This window comes from Siniperca chuatsi, linkage group LG18 (assembly GCF_020085105.1).
Source record: "Siniperca chuatsi isolate FFG_IHB_CAS linkage group LG18, ASM2008510v1, whole genome shotgun sequence".
NCBI lineage: Eukaryota > Metazoa > Chordata > Actinopteri > Centrarchiformes > Sinipercidae > Siniperca > Siniperca chuatsi.
This window is the reverse complement of record NC_058059.1, coordinates 23,840,250-23,858,023: the sequence shown is the minus strand read 5'-3', so window position 1 is coordinate 23,858,023 and position 17,774 is coordinate 23,840,250. Positions and strand designations below refer to the sequence as shown.

Here is a 17,774-nt window from a genome sequence, read left to right as displayed (position 1 = left end):
CCATCTTGCTTCCTTCTCATCTCGGTTGAGAGTTCCACATGTGCAGTACCAATCGGTAAAATCTGTCATTACCAAAAGAAAAAAAAAAAGGTTTTAAATAGGCTGCTGAAAATGTCTGGCCCATCTATATTTCCTGGTTTTAAAATCTGGCCCAGTTAAATTTGTAACTGAATAGACCTGAACTAGACGAAGTCACTACATCCGAATGTCACTAAAATTGAGCTGAGCATGCATGAGATTAGAAGCAATTTCTAGGCAAGTAAACACCTGAGCAGGTGTCACACACATCTATTTCCTTTTTATACCATTTTATCTTTCTTGCTCTTTAGAGCTAAAGTAAGTCATAGAAGTTTCTGAGTTATGTTTTAGAAACGAGAAGAGTGCTGGATGTGTCAAGAACATCTGTAAAAACAAAAACCTGCTGTGTTGCTCAAGCGCTTGTTGGCGTAGTTAAGTTTTTCTTCCATTTTTTAGAAAGAACAGAACAGGAATTGTGGGGAGAGAGAAGGTGACCAGAAATGGTGACACAAAAACATATGATTGGTTGACGCTTCACCTAGTCATGGGAGCGCTGAAAAAGCGCCAGCTCAATTTGGATTAGTAGCGCGTCACACCCGCAGTGACAAGTGACGGGTGGCAGTTTGTAGCTTCATGTCACCGGCTTCCATTGAAAATGGCTTGCAACCCGTAGCTTTGCTGCCGGTAGTCTGAACACAGCATAATGGTACATGTCCATATGGTACTTTCCATTTATTGTCTATGTAGAAAGCCCTGAAATGCATTCTGGTAGCGTAGTGTTGCATTTCGAAAGACGGGGAGTCGCGTTTGACGCTGGTCATTTGCATAAAGTTGAGGCCTAGGCTACTTTATGCAAATCAGGGCCTGATTCTTCAAAGGGTCCCTGTTCTGTGGAAGACATCTTGCCTCGTTCCTGTGCCGAAAACGCCGCGTCCCAGTGGCACTGACCTCCCACATAATGAAGACCCTGGAGAGAATGCTGCTGGAACAGCTGCGGCCCATGGCCCATGGGACTTCTCCAGTGCTTTCAACACCATCCGGCCAGTCCTGCTGGGTGAGAAGCTGGCAGCGGTGCAGGTGGATGCCCCCCTCGTGTCCTGGATTGTTGATTACCTGACTGGCAGACCACAGCATGTGCGTCTGCAGCACTGTGTGTCGGACAGCGTGGTGCAACACTGGTGCCCCTCAGGGGGGTGGTGGTGATGAGACTGAGTACAGGGCTGTGGTGGGGAACTTTGTCTCATGGTGTGAGCAGAACCATCTGCAGCTCATTGCGACAAAGTCTAAGGAGCTGGTTGTAGATCTACAAAGGGCCAAGGCACCAGTGACCCCGGTTTCCATCCAGGGGGTCAGTGTGGACATTGTAGAGGACTACAAGTACCTAGGAGTACACATAGACAATAAACTGGACTGGGCTAAGAACACTCAAGCGCTTTACAGGAAGGGCCAGAGCCGGCTCTATTTTCTGAGGAGGCTGAACTCCTTCAACGTCTCCCGGACAATGCTGAGGATGTTTTATGAGTCTGTGGTGGCCAGTGCTATCCTGTATGCTGTTGCAGCAGGTTGAGGGTAGCGGACGCTAACAGGCTCAACAAACTGATCCGTAAGGCCAGTGACATTGTGGGGGTGGAGCTGGACTCTCTGTTGGTGGTGTCAGAGAGGAGGATGCTGGCCAAACTACACGCCATCTTGGACAGTGTCTCCCACCCGCTCCATGACGTACTGGTCAAACAAAGGAGTAAATTTCAGCGAAAGACTCATCCCCCCAAAAAGCACCACAGAGCGCCACAGGAAGTCATTCCTGCCTGTGGCCATCAAACTCTTTAACTCCTCCCTCTAAGTGTTAGTCTATATGACCCTATGTCACTAAACTGAACATTGGATCATTAACATCACCGCAATACTTGAAATAATTGTGCAATATTCTCTGTTTTCAGTTTAATATTCCCTGTTTATTGACATTTATTCATACTTCTATTACTGCTGTGCAATATCCACCGTCTCATAATCATCTTAATAAGCTACAGTTAACTTGACAGTACTCATTATTGCACTATTACTTGTTACTTATATTATTACATTGTATTATACCGTACATACTTATCAACCTCTAAATCCACTTTGGTACTTACACTTATTTTAGCTTTTATACTTATATACACTTTGTAGTTAATTTATCTTACCTATATTATAGCATATTATATTTTGATTTGCTTAGTACTTCTATTCCTTCTATTCTCAAGTGTGCACTGACGTGATAGTGAGCAGCTGTAACAAAAGAGTTTCCCCTCGGGGATCAATAAAGTATTTCTGATTCAGATTTATTTACCTTAATGGGAGCAAGGAACCGGTCCAAGATACTAACAGCTAAAACCAGGGTCTCTGGGTAGAGCTGCAGTCTGCTGTGGAGCTCCATCAACCAGCGCACGGCCTCGTCCCGCTGGGCTGGGGTGATGTCTGTATCCTACAACAAACAACAAGGTTAACAACAACATCAACAGCCTCATCTCGCTAGGCCTTGGGGATGTTTGTACTGACCACTGAAACATTTGTTCTTGTCCATGTTTCCTCATGATGACAATAAAATATGTCATCATACTTATCTATCCTCCTCTTAAGAAAAAAAAAGAAAGAGGCAAAGCCTTTGATGGACTTATGATCTCAAGGCATCATTATAGTGTTTGTTGACATAAACCCTGTTTTCACTGTAACTACACTGGAGCAGATTTTCCCCACAATGCCTACTTTGTTTTGATGCATTTGATAATCACAATCCAGCTTTGGTGGTATTTTTTGATCTCACCATATAAAGCTTTGTTTTCCTGTGATCATGAAATTATATTCTGCTATTACAAGAAAACAGTTTTGACAGTTTGTTGTGGCAAGATCAGTTATTTGTTATGCTGAGGATCCAGAATAATGAGACAACAATGTTTTCTCATGATCAAGACAAAATGTTCTGTTATAAGAAAGAAAGTTTGTCAAGACAACAAATTAATCTTTTGATGATGAGAAAACTAAATCATCTATTTCTTTTCTAACCTAGTGAGTCTGAAGTCTTTGAAGCAGTTAAGAACCTAAATTCAATTAATTTGCAGATTATTTTTTGATTAATCAATTCATTGTCTAGTCTATCAAACATCAAAATTATTTGTTTTGTTCGACCAAGTCCAAAATCCAAAGATATTCAATTTACTATGATATGACAAATAAAAGCAAGCTGGAATTTTATTGACTGCTCTGCTTTATACCAACACTGACTGCTGACTCTTCACTCCTCTGTACCAGCCAGTAGGGGCAGCAAATGATCAACAACTGCTTCTGTAAAAAAAGGCCTAAAAATTGTAAGCGGCAGCCCTATGATAGACTACTATGACATCATAGCTGTGGAGTAATGTGGGAGTTTTTCTAGTAGACGTAAAATCCTTGTGGACCCAGATGTGTGCACTCCTAATTGCACTCTGTCTAATTAATCCTGTGTGGACTTTATTTGTGATCATGTGCGTCCACGATAAAGTAAGTGCAGTGCGTTGTTAGTTTGCTTAGTTTGTAAGATTGATTGTCTAATTGTGAGTGATGCAGAAACTGTTCTGTACATGCTTTTATCACCTCACGCCTTGATTATTGTAATGGTCTGTTGACTTGTCTTAATCAAAAAACTTTGAAACGACTGCAGACTGTACAGAACTCAGCTGCTAGGCTTTTAGCCAGGACCAAGAGGTACGATTATATCACACCTGTTTTAGCCTCTCTACATTGGCTCCGTGTTTGTTTTTGGATTGATTTTAAGATCTGATTGATTATTTTTAGGGCTCTTCATGACCTGGCTCCAGATTATATTTTAGATTTTTTAATCCCTTATGAACCTTTATGTAGTTTGAGATCTTCGGGAAGGGGTCTTCTGTCTGTTCCTGAGTCTAGGATGAAAACAAAGGGGGACAGAGCTTTTGCCATCAGGGCCCCGAGGCTCTGGAAAGACCTGCCCTGAAGAAATTAGGTTGTCTGAGTCAGTGTCTTCTTTTAAGTCTCTTCTCAAAATGCATTTTTATTGGAAAGCATATCCTAATCTTATCTGAGCTGTCTGTTTATTTTATTGGTTTTTAATTTATTGTTATCTCTTATTTGGTTTTTGTCCTTCATGTATTTCATCATTCACTGTGTTATTTTATTTCTCTCTCTGTGAAGCACTTTGTATTCTGTTTTGATATGTGCTCTATAAATAAAGTTTATTATTATTATTATTATTATTAATTATTGTTATTGATGATGGGGCAATTTAGAGTCTGTCTTGGAAAGTGGCAGCACCATGGAAACGCGCAAATTCATGGTAGATTCTTTACCAATGTAAAAGGGCTGCAGGCAATGGGAATTTAATTTACCCCAGCCAGTCTTCAGTATATTCAGTGGTACTAACTCACAGCCTTAATTGCTGCCTATTGTGTTTAAATATTGTATTGGTGTTCTTTGTTTGATGATGGCAGCCTTTGTAAATGTATAAGACTTTGATATTAAGTTAAATTGAGTAATTTAGTTAATTTGTTCAGTTATGAATATGAATAACCTTATCTGGGTGACTCAAAGTATGTGAAGTCTACTTACTTGTAAATATATGCCCAAACTCTGTGCTTTCATTTTTTGTTTACAGAACCACAGGTCCACAAATCTAGCCTAACTAAGGTACAAGGTAATTTATTTATTATTATACAACACAAGATTGTACAAGTTAGTAGTCCTGAGAAGGCCAAAAGGGAGGAACTCTTTATGGCTTTTCCTCTGGGATTTGAATAAATATCCTTCCTTGAGTTTCCCTGGTGTTGGGATTCAGGTAGGGCAGGTTTGGTTATTGGCAAAAATATCAAAGATATTTATGAATATTAATAACAGTATTAATATTATCAAAATGATTAATATGGATGAATAATTACAGGGACCCACCCTGGCATCAGGGACCAACAACCAAACGTGGAAAACAATCTCAAAGGTGGCTGTCCACTCAAAAATGCTGACATTTAAAGTAACAAGTAAAGTAATAGTGGACAGTGAAGGGCGAATCCAAGCACTGACCGTCACAACCAGCTGTTATTACAACACATACACAAAATAACCACAGGCAACTGCTCTTTAAAATGTACAATAGAGTTTATTTAACCTTAGCACTGATCAATAATCAATAGCTTCAGCTAACAACCATTCGAACGTGACCACGTTGGTAATCGTCACGCACAGATCCAAAATGGCAGGCAGACCCGTGAAACTCAAACAAAAGGGAGAGCCAAAATAGAGGACACACTATTTGTCCTCAAGATGGCATGGAGCGTAGCTAGTTATGTTACCATGCTATCTGGGTCGTTTGAGATGTATGTGTGGTTGTGTATAAGTACACAGCCACACATACAAAGGTAAAGGTGTGTGGGTTAGTGAAGAGGAAAGAGAAAGAAAAGCACACAGAGTACAGCACAAGGGATCCCAAATGCCGTGGTAAAGCACAATAGCTGTCCCTTTATCACACAGGAACCCAGCAGCAAACTTTCCATTCAAGCCTCTTAGTCAAGGCTTTACCTTTTCCACAGAGGCCATTGTCATTGTTCCCCACACGTGGAGACCTGAATAAATGCCATAAAGAAAATCTAATTAAAACTAAAGGAGCAGTTGTGCCCTCTATGTATAAGCAATCAAATCAGCCCCTTTCTCTCACACTGGTGAAAGGAAGATAAGGATCGCAGCAAATATGACATTAATCTTCGGATGCATTCCTGAAGAAATGACTTGGAAGAATCTTCTTTTGCTAAACCAAATGTGAATTAATGTCATATCAAATGTCAAATCAGTATCAATAAGTTAACGTCACTTAGCACATTTTCTTGTAGAATAACCCAACTACGATATCTGTACGATGTAAAGCTGAATTATTCATTCATGAGTTTAATACCTTGTTTACCATGTGACCATACTGCCATCTAATGACCATTGATGACAGGGTCTCTGTAATATTAAGAATGCAAAATGATTCGTATAAGAATGTGACTTATTATAGTGTGTGATTAAACTGTTGTTTTGCCTTCTGCTCACCTATTACCAGTATTAGAAATGATGTTCTAATAGGTAAGTAGTTAGGAATGTTATGTAACTGAATGAATGATATTCTGAAATATGATTTCTGCTTAATCCATATGCCTTTTTAAATGTTTTATGCAAAACATCATTACATACTATTCGATGTTAGAATCACAGTGGATTGACTATAGTGATGAGGAAGTATGTGACGATCGTGCGTAAAATCTTAAATGAAATAAATCCATAAAAGAAAAGGAAACCACGTTTTCTCATCAGAACAAAGAAAAGTAGAGGTGCATAATAAGTTGGCTTCTACGCCTCCAATTCACGGCTATACCTAACGGGATGAAAGCATTAGATCTCCTTTGTCCATTGCTCTTCATTTTTCACTCTCCATCTCTAAGGAGATCCTAATTGCTGACCCTCTTAGTTTTCCTTTTCTCCAGAGATTTTCTTTTCCTACTTTTTTCTTTCTCATCTAAGTTGCGTGTATTTTAACCTTAGTGAAAGCAAAACTAATTTCTTTTTGTTAAGCTTTATTGTATTCCGGTCAATCTCGCTTTGATAATAACTTTGAAAGTGGTGTCGATCAACTATATCTAAACGAGTATAGAAAGGAAGTTTAGCAGAGCTTCTATCCGACGCTAGCCACCAGTCTACAGATCAAGATTCATTGTGCATAGCACCTGTCGGCCGCCTGCCTTAATTCTTACAGCAGCCTAAGTTACATCAAAGACTTTTGCATCCCATGACAGTGGGCACCAGAGAAACACAGCTGTCTGACCTGCCCTGCTCTGTTACCACAGTGTTCCAGTGGGCATCACCTCGAATAATATGGTAGTTCCTCTAGTCAATATTATTAGGAAACACTCCATAAACTTTCATTGTTATGCGGATGATACCCAATTATATCTATCGATCAAGCCAGATGAAACTAACCAGTTAGCTAAACTTCAAGCATGCCTTGAGGACATAAAGACCTGGTTGACCTGCAATTTTCTGATGTTAAACAGACAAAACTGTTATTGTACTTGGCCCCAAACACCTCCGAGACACATTATCTAAAGATATAGTTACTCTAGATGGCATTGCCCTGGCCTCTTGCACCACCGTAAGGAACCTCGGAGTTATCTTTGATCAGGATTTATCTTTTAACTCCCACATGAAACAAACTTCAAGGACTGCCTTCTTTCAACTATGCAACGTTGCAAAAATCAGGCACATCCTGTCTCAAAATGATGCCGAAAAACTAGTGCATGCATTTGTTACTTCTAGGTTGGACTATCGCAATTCCTTATTATCAGGCTGCCCGAATAAGTCCCTTAAGACTCTCCAGTTGATCCAGAATGCTGCGGCATGTGTACTGACAAGGACCAGGAAAAGAGATCATATTTCTCCAATATTAGCTTCTCTGCACTGGCTCCCTGTAAAATCCAGAATAGAATTTAAAATCCTTCTCCTCACCTACAAAGCTCTTAATGGTCAGGCACCATCATATCTTAAAGATCTCATAATACCTTATTACCTGACTAGAACACTGCACTCCCAGGATGCAAGATTACTTGTGGTTCCTAGAGTCTCCAAAAGTAGAATGGGAGCCAGAGCCTTCAGTTAACAAGCTTTTATCCTATGGAATCACATCCCAATGTGGGTTCGGGAGCCAGACACCATCTTCACATTTAAGAGTAGGCTTAAGAACCATCCCTTAGTTATACTGCTATAGGCTTAGACTGCCGGGAGACTTCCCATGATGCACTTCTTTCCTCTCTCCTTCTCCATTTTTATCCCATTACTGCATGTTACTAACTCGACATCTTCTCTCTCCCGTAGTTCTGTGCTTTCTCATTTCTCTCCTCTCTCCTGTCGCTTTCAGCAGGTATTTCTGCCTCCAGAGCTGCAGAGACTGGATCTGTGGTTGTGGGCCACTTGCTGACCCCATGTTCCTGCTTGATAACTGCTGCTACAGTTGTTATTGGCTCTGTTACTAATATTAACATTATTTTTCCTATAGCTGTCATTCCTTAGTCTCGAATGGGTGCAATAAAAGTCCAAGAAGCATGCATGTTATTATTAAATCTGTATACTTTTGTTCAGAAGTGCTGCATTAAATATAGATGTTATTGTGCAATATGTTATAGTAAAATAGTTATGCGTTGTCCAAGCCTAGATATAAAATATTTTTGCTGACATGAGAAATTAATGTACCTTTTTGGTGTAGTTTAGTCAGAGTTAGCCATGCATCACCAGATTAATTCATGAAATGTCTCTCAGTTAATTTTCGATTTCCAAGGGGCTTTATCAACAGGCGCAGACCAAAATGCCTCTGGACGAAACTGGATAGACGTACAACCAATCAGAGCAACGAAACGTGTTGTAACATTGAGCAACACTAGGCTTAAACGGTCTCTGGCGACATAAGTTGGGGCGGTGCAGGGGGGAGGGAGCAAAGCTGGCGCTTGAATTTGTTTGCCCAAGGCCAAGAAACGTAAATAGTTTTTCCTAATGTTAAGAACAACATTGCAAGTTTGTTTTTTGAAACTTTGACCCAATTTTTACTTTTTCCATGGGTTTTTTCTGTTGAACTTTATGAAGAGCTAACGCTGTTACTAAAGCTAACCATTGTATGCTTGTTAGCTTGGTGTCCCATCTTGCAAAAAATAACTCACTCTGCTGACATGTCGACTACTGAGGATAAAATGGAAGTGGAAGGGGTAGTGGAAAATCTTGCCAGGAGGATCCCTCCAATGCTGTCCTACTTGATGCGATTAATACGATTTCTGAGTCGCAACGCTTCTTCATGGAGTAACTAGAATCTATAGAGAAGACCATTTTCCAAAACTTGGAGAATATCCAAACACTCTTCTGTGCAAGCTGCAGGGGACAGGCAACTAGGGGAGCAAGGTAGGGGAGATAGAGAGTGGATCCCTTGGAGCTCCAAATTAATACTTTGTCTGCTGAAAATAAGAAGTTGCTGGAAAAAATGAACAACACGGATGCGTATTCCAGGAATTGGAACTTGAAGATCTCCGGGGGTTCCCACGTGCGAGGGTGAAAAAAATGTTAAAATGACTGTAATTGACCTTTTCTCCTGTGTTTCTCCTGGTCTCGCGGACTCTGTTCCAAAGACCGTGGATATTACCCACAGACTGGGTCCACAGATGAGGAAGGAAGGACAACAACTTCTTAAAGAGCACACAGAGATCAAGTCCAGACAGACGCTAAAACTCTGAAATTCTCAAGCAGAAGAAAATAAAGATATCTGAGGACTTAACTTGGCATGTGAAGGGTGCAAGAGCCAAGCTGTGGCCACTGGTGGAGGAGGCGAGGAAACAAAACAAAAGAGCAGGCTTTAGTGGTCCGTTTGCCTATCATTGCTGGTAAGAAGGTCTCTGTAGAGGATCTCACATGAAGTAAATACATGATTAAGTAGAAGCAGTTGTTTGGGGAAACTTAATTTAAAGTATGTAGGCTGTCTAAAAAGCAACATATTCTCATTTCCCTTGATATTTCCCTTCTTTTTCTGAAAACAAAAGATGGTATATGGATACTTTTTGGTCTTTCCTTTTATGGAGGGATAGCCTCAGATCTTTGGTCATAGGTTCTTGTGAGTACTTGCATTACCATTTTTACTGATAAAAAGATGGATCTATAGATATATACATATTTTTCTTTTTGTAACATAATGCAGTTTTATCTGATTCTCTCGGGTCAGTGTCTTTGCTGTTCGCTTAACATAAAGGTTGGGCTTTTGAATTCAAGTTTTTCTCTCAACCCTTTTCACAACAACAACTACTGTTTGTATAGCATTGTTAATCTTTATTTTGTGTTTAAATACAGTATACATGTTTCATATTAATTTTTCTTGTTTTTCTCTTAATGTATGGGGAGTATGAGATCTAACTAAAAGAAAAGCTTTATTTTTATTTTGTAGCTATCAAAATAAGGATGTCTGTTTAAACACATTCATCTTAAGATGAAAGATAAACAATACTTTGGGTTTGAAGAGAACACTCTATACTAACTTGAAGTACACTCTATACTAACATTAATAGTTGTGCATCTTCAGCATACGGCACTCCTCATTTTGATGTCAAATGTGGGATTAGACAAGGGTACCCTATTTCGCCGTTTTTGTTTTTAATTGCTGCTGAACTTATTAATTTGTTTATTGTCAATTATTTGGGAATCACTGTAAGTAAATCTACAGAAAATGCTTTAACCAAAAGTAAAAAAATTTAAAAGCCATTTTAACTGTTACACAGAGACCTTTCTGTTTTGGGTCATGTTTTACTTTCTAAGGCGGAAGGTTTGTCCAGACTGGTTTTTCCCGCTTTCCCGTTGATCAGAAAACATGTGCAGCTATTGACTCACTCTTATTCATATTTATTTGGAAATATAATACATGAGTATGTAAAAAGGAAAACACTTAGACAATATTCAGAGGGAGGTCTTACTGTTTTAGATTTTAAAACTAATAGTATATTTAAAATTAATTGGCAAAAAAATTGTTTAGTTCATAATAATTCCCCTTGGTTTATTATTCCCAACTTTGATCAGTGTGGTGGATTAAGCTTCTTTCCTGTAATTTTATCTCAGGTAAACTACCAGTTAAACTTGCCAACTTCCATAAACAAGCACTTGACACATGGAAGACTACTTTCAAGCACAGCTTCTCAACACACAAGCGTATCTTATGGAACAATCAACATGTTGGATACAAAAATGGTAAATGGTAAATGGACTGTACTTGTGTAGCGCCTTTCTAGTCTTCCGACCACTCAAAGCGCTTCACACACTACATATCGCATTCACCCCATTCACACACATTCATGCACTGATGGCAGAACTGCTCATCAGTACAAAGAAACTAATTAACAGAAGACATTTCTCAGCATTCCAGAGTACTTAAGTATATCCACTAAATTGCTGTCTCTCATTAATGCGTCATTATTATATGAACCTTTCTAAGGGGTGATTCCTAGATTGTGGCTTGGTGGAAAGGTTCACGAAGAACGTTCTTGTAATAATGCTCATATCAGAAGTGTTTGGACCGAATTTAATAGATTTTTTGTCCCCAATAAAGTTTAAAAAAATTCATATTAAAGTTTCACACAGATACTATCCGTACAATGAATTCACTCACATTTTTAGATCCGATGTTTCCCCTTTATGTTCCTTCTGCAAAAAGGAGGCTGAGTCCTTTTCTCATTTATTTTGCCAATGTCTTTGCTCATTCAAGTAGCTTTTGGACTTAAGGATAAACATAAATACAGGTTGTTATTTATGTCGGCGGTAACGACAATGTCGGACTCCGTAGTTTTCTCTGGGCCCCTGCCTAACCTGACCAGTGATGATGTTTAGCCGCATGTCATTCCACCACTGGCTGATGAGGTGGTGTCCAGCAAACAATGTGGGCTTTGTAGATAATTGGCAGACTTTCTGGGGAAGACCTGGTCTGATTAGGAGAGATGGCATTCATCCCACTTTGAAAGGAGCAGCTCTCATATCTAGAAATCTGGCCGAGTTTAGTAGTGGACCAAAACCATGACAACCCAGAGTTGAAACCAGGAGGCAGAGTTGCAGTCCTACACACTTCTCTGCGCTTCCAGAGGAGTTACCAACCCAAAACTCCTTAGTGACGGTGTCTGCCCCCCGACCACTTAAATTAATAAAATCAAAAGCATATATATATCTCAAAACCTAACACAGCAGCAGCAGATGGCTGCCTACCATTGAGTCTGGTTCTGCCCGAGGTTTCTGCCTCTTAAAAGGAAGTTTTTCCTTGCCACTGTCGCCAAGTGCTTGCTCATGGTGGGAATTGTTGGGTCTCTGCAAATAATATTACAAAGAGTACGGTCTAGACCTGCTCTACCGTAAAAGTGCAATGAGATAGCTATATAAATAAAATTGAATTTAATTAAATAGTAGCCTGTGAATGACAAGTTGGTCTTTTCAGCCATAACCCAAGCACTTCAGGCCTTCCTCCAAGCCTGTAGTAATGCCCTAGATTGTCAGCAAGATTGTATGATAATCTCTGAAGGTGAATCATTGTGGTCACAAGTTCCACTTGCTTTGAAGGCTTATAATCCAGCAACAAAAGAGGCTACAGACATGGGACAAAGTGTTAAAGAGAGCTCTTGACTTCAGGCATCATGTGAGCATTGTCAACAAGTGGGGGTGCCGTCAAATAAGATGAGATCAATTTCATTGATCCCACAACAGGGAAATTCGCTTGTTACAGCAGCTCAAGATTCAACACGTACAGGAAAAAGGTTGACAGATAAAAAATACACATAAAAATATAGCCGCAAGCGGCAATGGGCAGGTTCATGCCTTTTTTCGCTCAAAAGGAAGGCAGCAGCTCGATGGGCCAAAATTGAAGCCTCGGGCAGCAACGAGCAAAGTCACTTCAGCTTGCTTAATTCTATTTGAAACGAGGATTGAGACCAATCACACACTTGTTCCATCATCACAAAGCCTGGAGCGTTTGAAGAACTGCGAATTCAAAGTTCCGCCATTCGGCCCCCCTTCATCGGATTTGAATGAAACTCGGTGTGTATGTTCAGGAGATAGCATGCACACCAAATTTGGCGAAATTCTGTCCACCGCATTTTGAGGTACAGTTTTTTGGCATTTGTAGCGCCCCCTATGGGTCGAGCTCAAAATGCTTTGCCTATTCCCAAACATGGACTGAAGATATCTCACAAGATTTGTGATGATTGGACAAATCGTTAATGAGTTATGGCCAATTTCCTTCTAAGCCCCTTTAGGGTTAGTCCTTTAGTCTAGTTAGTGGTCCAAGCCCAAGGGGCTGGGAACCACAAATGCAATGCATCAGCAGTGCTGGGGACACTATTGAAATCGCTCAGATTTATTTTTTTTTTTCCATGGTAAAAGTGGTACTCAGCCTACACTGTAAGAGTTATGCAAGTGAAATTCACAGGGATGGTATAGACCCGTGCACACACCTCAGACACCAAAGATGACACAGGTCAACCAGCAGGTAGCGTTATAATCAAGGTAAACATGTTTTGGCCAGTAACTCCCACATAGTACGTCACACATTTGAAAACCTTACATGCACGCGTTCCCTGAATTAAGTTGCAACTTGTGATATAAGCCACGCCCATTTCCACCTTTTTTCCCCCCCACAAAATCGCGAAATATGCAAAACTTACTTTTTCAAACTCCTCCTAGGCCGTGAGTCTGATCTGCACAAAATTTTGCACATGGAATCTATGGACCCTCATAATTAAAAGTTATTAAAAGCATTTTGATACTCCAAAAAATGCGCAAGTTATAAAGGCACAACTTCCTGTAGGTTGCAGTGAAACAGGAAGTGATGTCATATCTCCACATAGGTTTGTCCGATTAACACGAAACTTGGGCCAGTACTTTTCCATGCCCCACTGAGGCTCTGTGCAAAATTTGGTGCCAATCGGCCACTAGGTGGCACTGTCGTTGGAAAATTCTGACATATGCAAAACCTACTTTTTTAAACTAATCTTAGATTGCAAGTCCAATCTGCATAAATTGTAGAAAAAATAAAAATAAATAGAATGAATAATCTAAGACATGGAACAAGCAGCAGGATCAGGTGAAGGATGAGATGAATGCAGGGGATTTTGCATGATGGATCTGTAAAGGACACTAGAGCTGGATGGACATTTCTGCTTTTTGGGGCTGCTACACTCCTAAGACTGAAGGCTTGTCTTTTGCGGTGCTGTACTCCTATGACTCAAATGGTTCCTCAAGCGTGCATTATATGCTAGCTATACGGTGATGCTGGAGGCTTCGTAGTGGACGAGAGGACGGCTTGTTCAGAAAGAGTGACGTTCTCTTCGTATGCAAATTATATGTAAATCACACTCCCCTTGCCCCCTTCTCCTCAAATCCCTCCTCTCACATCATCATTGAAAAACATCAGGATGCAAAAAATATCACAATAAAATGAACTAATATTTAATGCCTGTGTTTTATTTTTCAGTGGAACTATTTTTAGTGCCAATACTTGTTTCAGTGCCAATACAACTTTTGACAATACAAATGTTTCACTGCCAATATTTCCTTTTTCAGTTCAGATTTTGTTTTCAATGGCAGATTTTAAAGTCACTGTCCTGTCTCCATACACCCAGAGGTAAATCCTCACCTGTGAGGAGGGCTTCTTCGGTATGTAGACCCTCCACATTTTGGCTTCTCTAGAGGCAGCCTTTTCCAGAAGAAAAGACAGCCTCTGGCGTCCCCAGGGTTCGAAGAACTTCATTCTTTCCTCCCCTGGTTGAGCCTACCTCCCCACTGGATACAGATACCTGCACAGGGACACAGCACATCAGAATACCACATACTCCAACTCACCTAATCCATCGAAAACTGGTGAGCTTGATTTATACTTTAGACAAACAATCATGTTTGGGGGCTAACCATCCCCTGCATTTATTGAACTAATTCCAGCTCTCCTTGACATCCATCCCTCCGGCCACACTGTGATGCCTCCGCAAATGAAAACCTGGGGAGGAGGTGTGTCCTGTCGGGTCCCACTCCTATTATGACCAAGAGCTCTGAATGTTTTAGCCATATTTGTAGTCTGCATCTAAATGTTACTGCTGCCACTGGACTTGGTTTTATTAGTCAATGCAGTTGATACAAAACGCTGCTACCAGGCTTTTAACACATACTAATAAAAGCGACCACATTACACCAATCCTTGCTGCCACTGGTTACCTGTGAGTTTTAGAACTGACTTTTACTGCTTGTTTTTAAAGCGTTGAATGGTCTGGCTCCAGCTTATATCTGAGATTTGCTAGCTCCCGATGAGCCTAATCGCTACTTGAGATCCTTTGGCAGGGCCCTACTAATGCTTATGCTATGCTATATATGTGTGTGTGTGTGTGTGTGATATATATATATATTAGTTTTTGTAATTTTGGCTTCCTTCCATGCAGTTGGATGAACCCCATTGATTAGGCATTGATTGAAAATATGGATATGGAGTATTGGAGTAGTTACAGAGTTGGCTACAAGTTTAAGCATTTTGCTATCTAGGTTGTCTATGCTAGAGGAAGTGAAGTCTGCTTGTGACGTGAGTAATTTCTTAACAGTTTCTCTGTCAATCTGACTGAATTTAAAGAGGCAGTTCTTGTCATTCATAATACTATTACATATCGATGTATGTGATAGTGTGCCATCACTACATTGCTTAACATTTCTTAAATCTATCAACTCTACTTTTAAAAGTTGTTAAAATAGTTTGCAATGTCATGAGGTTTTGTTATGACTGCCCCTTCAGACTGTATGAATGAGATAGATGTATTCGATTTCCTACGCATTATTTCATTCAGTTTTGACCATAGTTTTATCCATAATTTTTTATTTCACTAATCCTGCGTTCAGTTATCGCTATACACCAATGTTTTTATGCTAATAAAACAATGGGGATTGAGAACAGAAAGAGGTATGCATGACAGTGTAGTGTAGGATGTTTCCATGGACAATATTTACTGGAGGTGGCAAATAAAGCTCAATGGCAGTTTGGTTCCCAAGCTTTTTGGATGGTGACCCCTAAAATATGAAGCGATATCTATTTGCAGCCCCTCATCAGAGGTTGCATGTTTACAAGTTGTAATATGTTAGCCACAGAATTAACTTTTCCCTCTGAGACTGATTTTTTTATGGAGGCCTTAGGAGGTCAAATTACTTATACACAACAAAAAAAAAGGGCAAAGTAGGGGTGGGCAATATTTTTGTCAACTCATAGAGATTTTGTTTATTCTGTGGTTATTATCCCTTTAATATGTCTGGGTGGGTTATTGGTTCATTGTGGACAATGTTGCAAACCCATAAGCAGGACTGCTTTATGGCAATATTGGATTTTGATATGATTTTTTGCACCAATATGATGACGTTCTTTGATTTGTCAGGTAGCCTATTTAATTTGGACAAACCAAAACCAGACATTCCTGTCTATTTTATCCATTAACATTTAGCCATTCTCGATAGATTTTCCAGATACAGCAATGTTTCTTTACAGAAATCATGATCCGGTTACTCCACAAATAATCCACAGACCTTGTTGTGAGCAGGTCATGATTTCTGGAAGGAGACATTTCTGTTGAGTTTTTCAAATTTATTTTTTATTTTTTTTGGCACTTTGAGCACCACAAGCTGAGTGCCATCTAACTAGTTCCAATATTATATTCCAAATAGGCAGGCATCTCAAAAGCAGATATCTCCAAAACTCGGCAACTCACACCAAAACAATCTAGATGGATAAATAGCACTACAGGTAAGAGGAAAAATAAGTATTTTTGATTTTGGGGTGAACTGTCCCTTTAAGTCCCCATAAGAACAAACGTTGTGCTTGCTATAGAAAACGTTAATAGCCCAACTTTACTAATTAACCTATTTGTATATCAGCTAACTGTAATGTTAACCAAATCTGTCACCGTCCAACGTAAGGAGTGACAGAGTGAAATCAAACTACTTCTAATTTTGTCGGGAATTAACTTGAATCTCCTCCGGGAGGTCCCACTTCTTTAGGAACTACCGGGCGTCCTGAAGCAGGTGCATTACCGAGCGTTTCTTTCCATTATTACCCTGAATACGACTATTCCCTGGAACGGAGCTAACGTTTGTAGCAACTCGCTAGCTGACGTGACGTCACGCCACAAACTGATTAGTGTCTAACAAATAACTTGCATTTTGAAAACGTTGGTCACTACCCTCGGATGGTTTCATAGAAAAGGAGTTGGAGTGTGTTTGCGAAGACTGCGCTAATTATACAGTAGGGACATTTAAATGGCTAACTCAGACCCAGTAAGTAGACGGAGCCCCAAGCCTTACCTCTCCTGCTAAGCGGAGAAAACCACAGTTGGATTTCATTCGGTCCAATTAATGAAAGGATAAATAAAGGGGTGAAATCTGGGACCCGTTCTTCAGTCGTCCATCGTGACGCCCATGATGCTTAGTATTGGGGAAAGGGGGTTGTTGTAAAAAAAAATAAAAGAAAAGAAAATAAAAGAAGGAAATATAGACAGATACGTCTACTTCCGAGGGGGGGGAGTGGGGGGAAGAGAGAAGAAAATCAGGCCCCGCCCAACTTCAGGCAGAACGGGAGGACAAAACAAACCCACCTTCTGCAGAATAGTCCCTTCTTCTTCTTTTACGTAATGTTTTATGGCGGTTAGCAATCGACGTTACAGTGCATTACCGCCACCAACTGGAATTGAGTGTGGATCGGGAATCTATACATTCACTAAATACTATAGAAGAGAAAATAAAATGAGAAAAATATATTCTCTCTATCAAGTTCGTTCTCCTAGGATATTGAAACAACAATAGTTAGCACTTCGCTTTAGAACTTCTTTGTAAAAGATTTTAAAGTTTCTTCTTGACGACAAAATGCACATCTTCCTGTATTATGTTTTCCTATTTTAAATAATGTACTGTTTAATCCTGTATGACCAAAACGTAGCCTGGATATTATTGTTTCATCTCTTTGGGTTCTCCCCATTTCTCATCATACCTACTTTTCTTTGAATTTTGTATAATCACCTTCTTGTTCTCTCTTCTTCCCACCTTTCTTTCAACTTATGCTTAGTTGTGGTCTTCATTTCCATTTTACTGAAGGGTACTGTAATGTCATTGTGATTCGTTTTTGTGGCTTCCTTTGAACACTTGTCAGTTATTATTTCCTATGATGATTG

At 39.9% G+C, this 17,774-nt stretch overlaps 1 protein-coding gene across 1 annotated transcript in view; it reads right to left on the bottom strand.

Annotated features, from left to right (window-relative positions):
• Nucleotides 1–17,223, bottom strand: part of ccni (cyclin I) — a 32,212-nt gene extending 14,989 nt beyond the window's left edge. The window contains 3 exon segments of the mRNA XM_044173322.1: nucleotides 2,348–2,482; nucleotides 14,222–14,381; nucleotides 16,912–17,223. Of these exon segments, the coding sequence (XP_044029257.1) occupies nucleotides 2,348–2,482; nucleotides 14,222–14,335 (249 nt within the window). The 5' untranslated portion in view covers nucleotides 14,336–14,381; nucleotides 16,912–17,223.
• Between the last annotated feature and the right edge of the window lie 551 nt (nucleotides 17,224–17,774).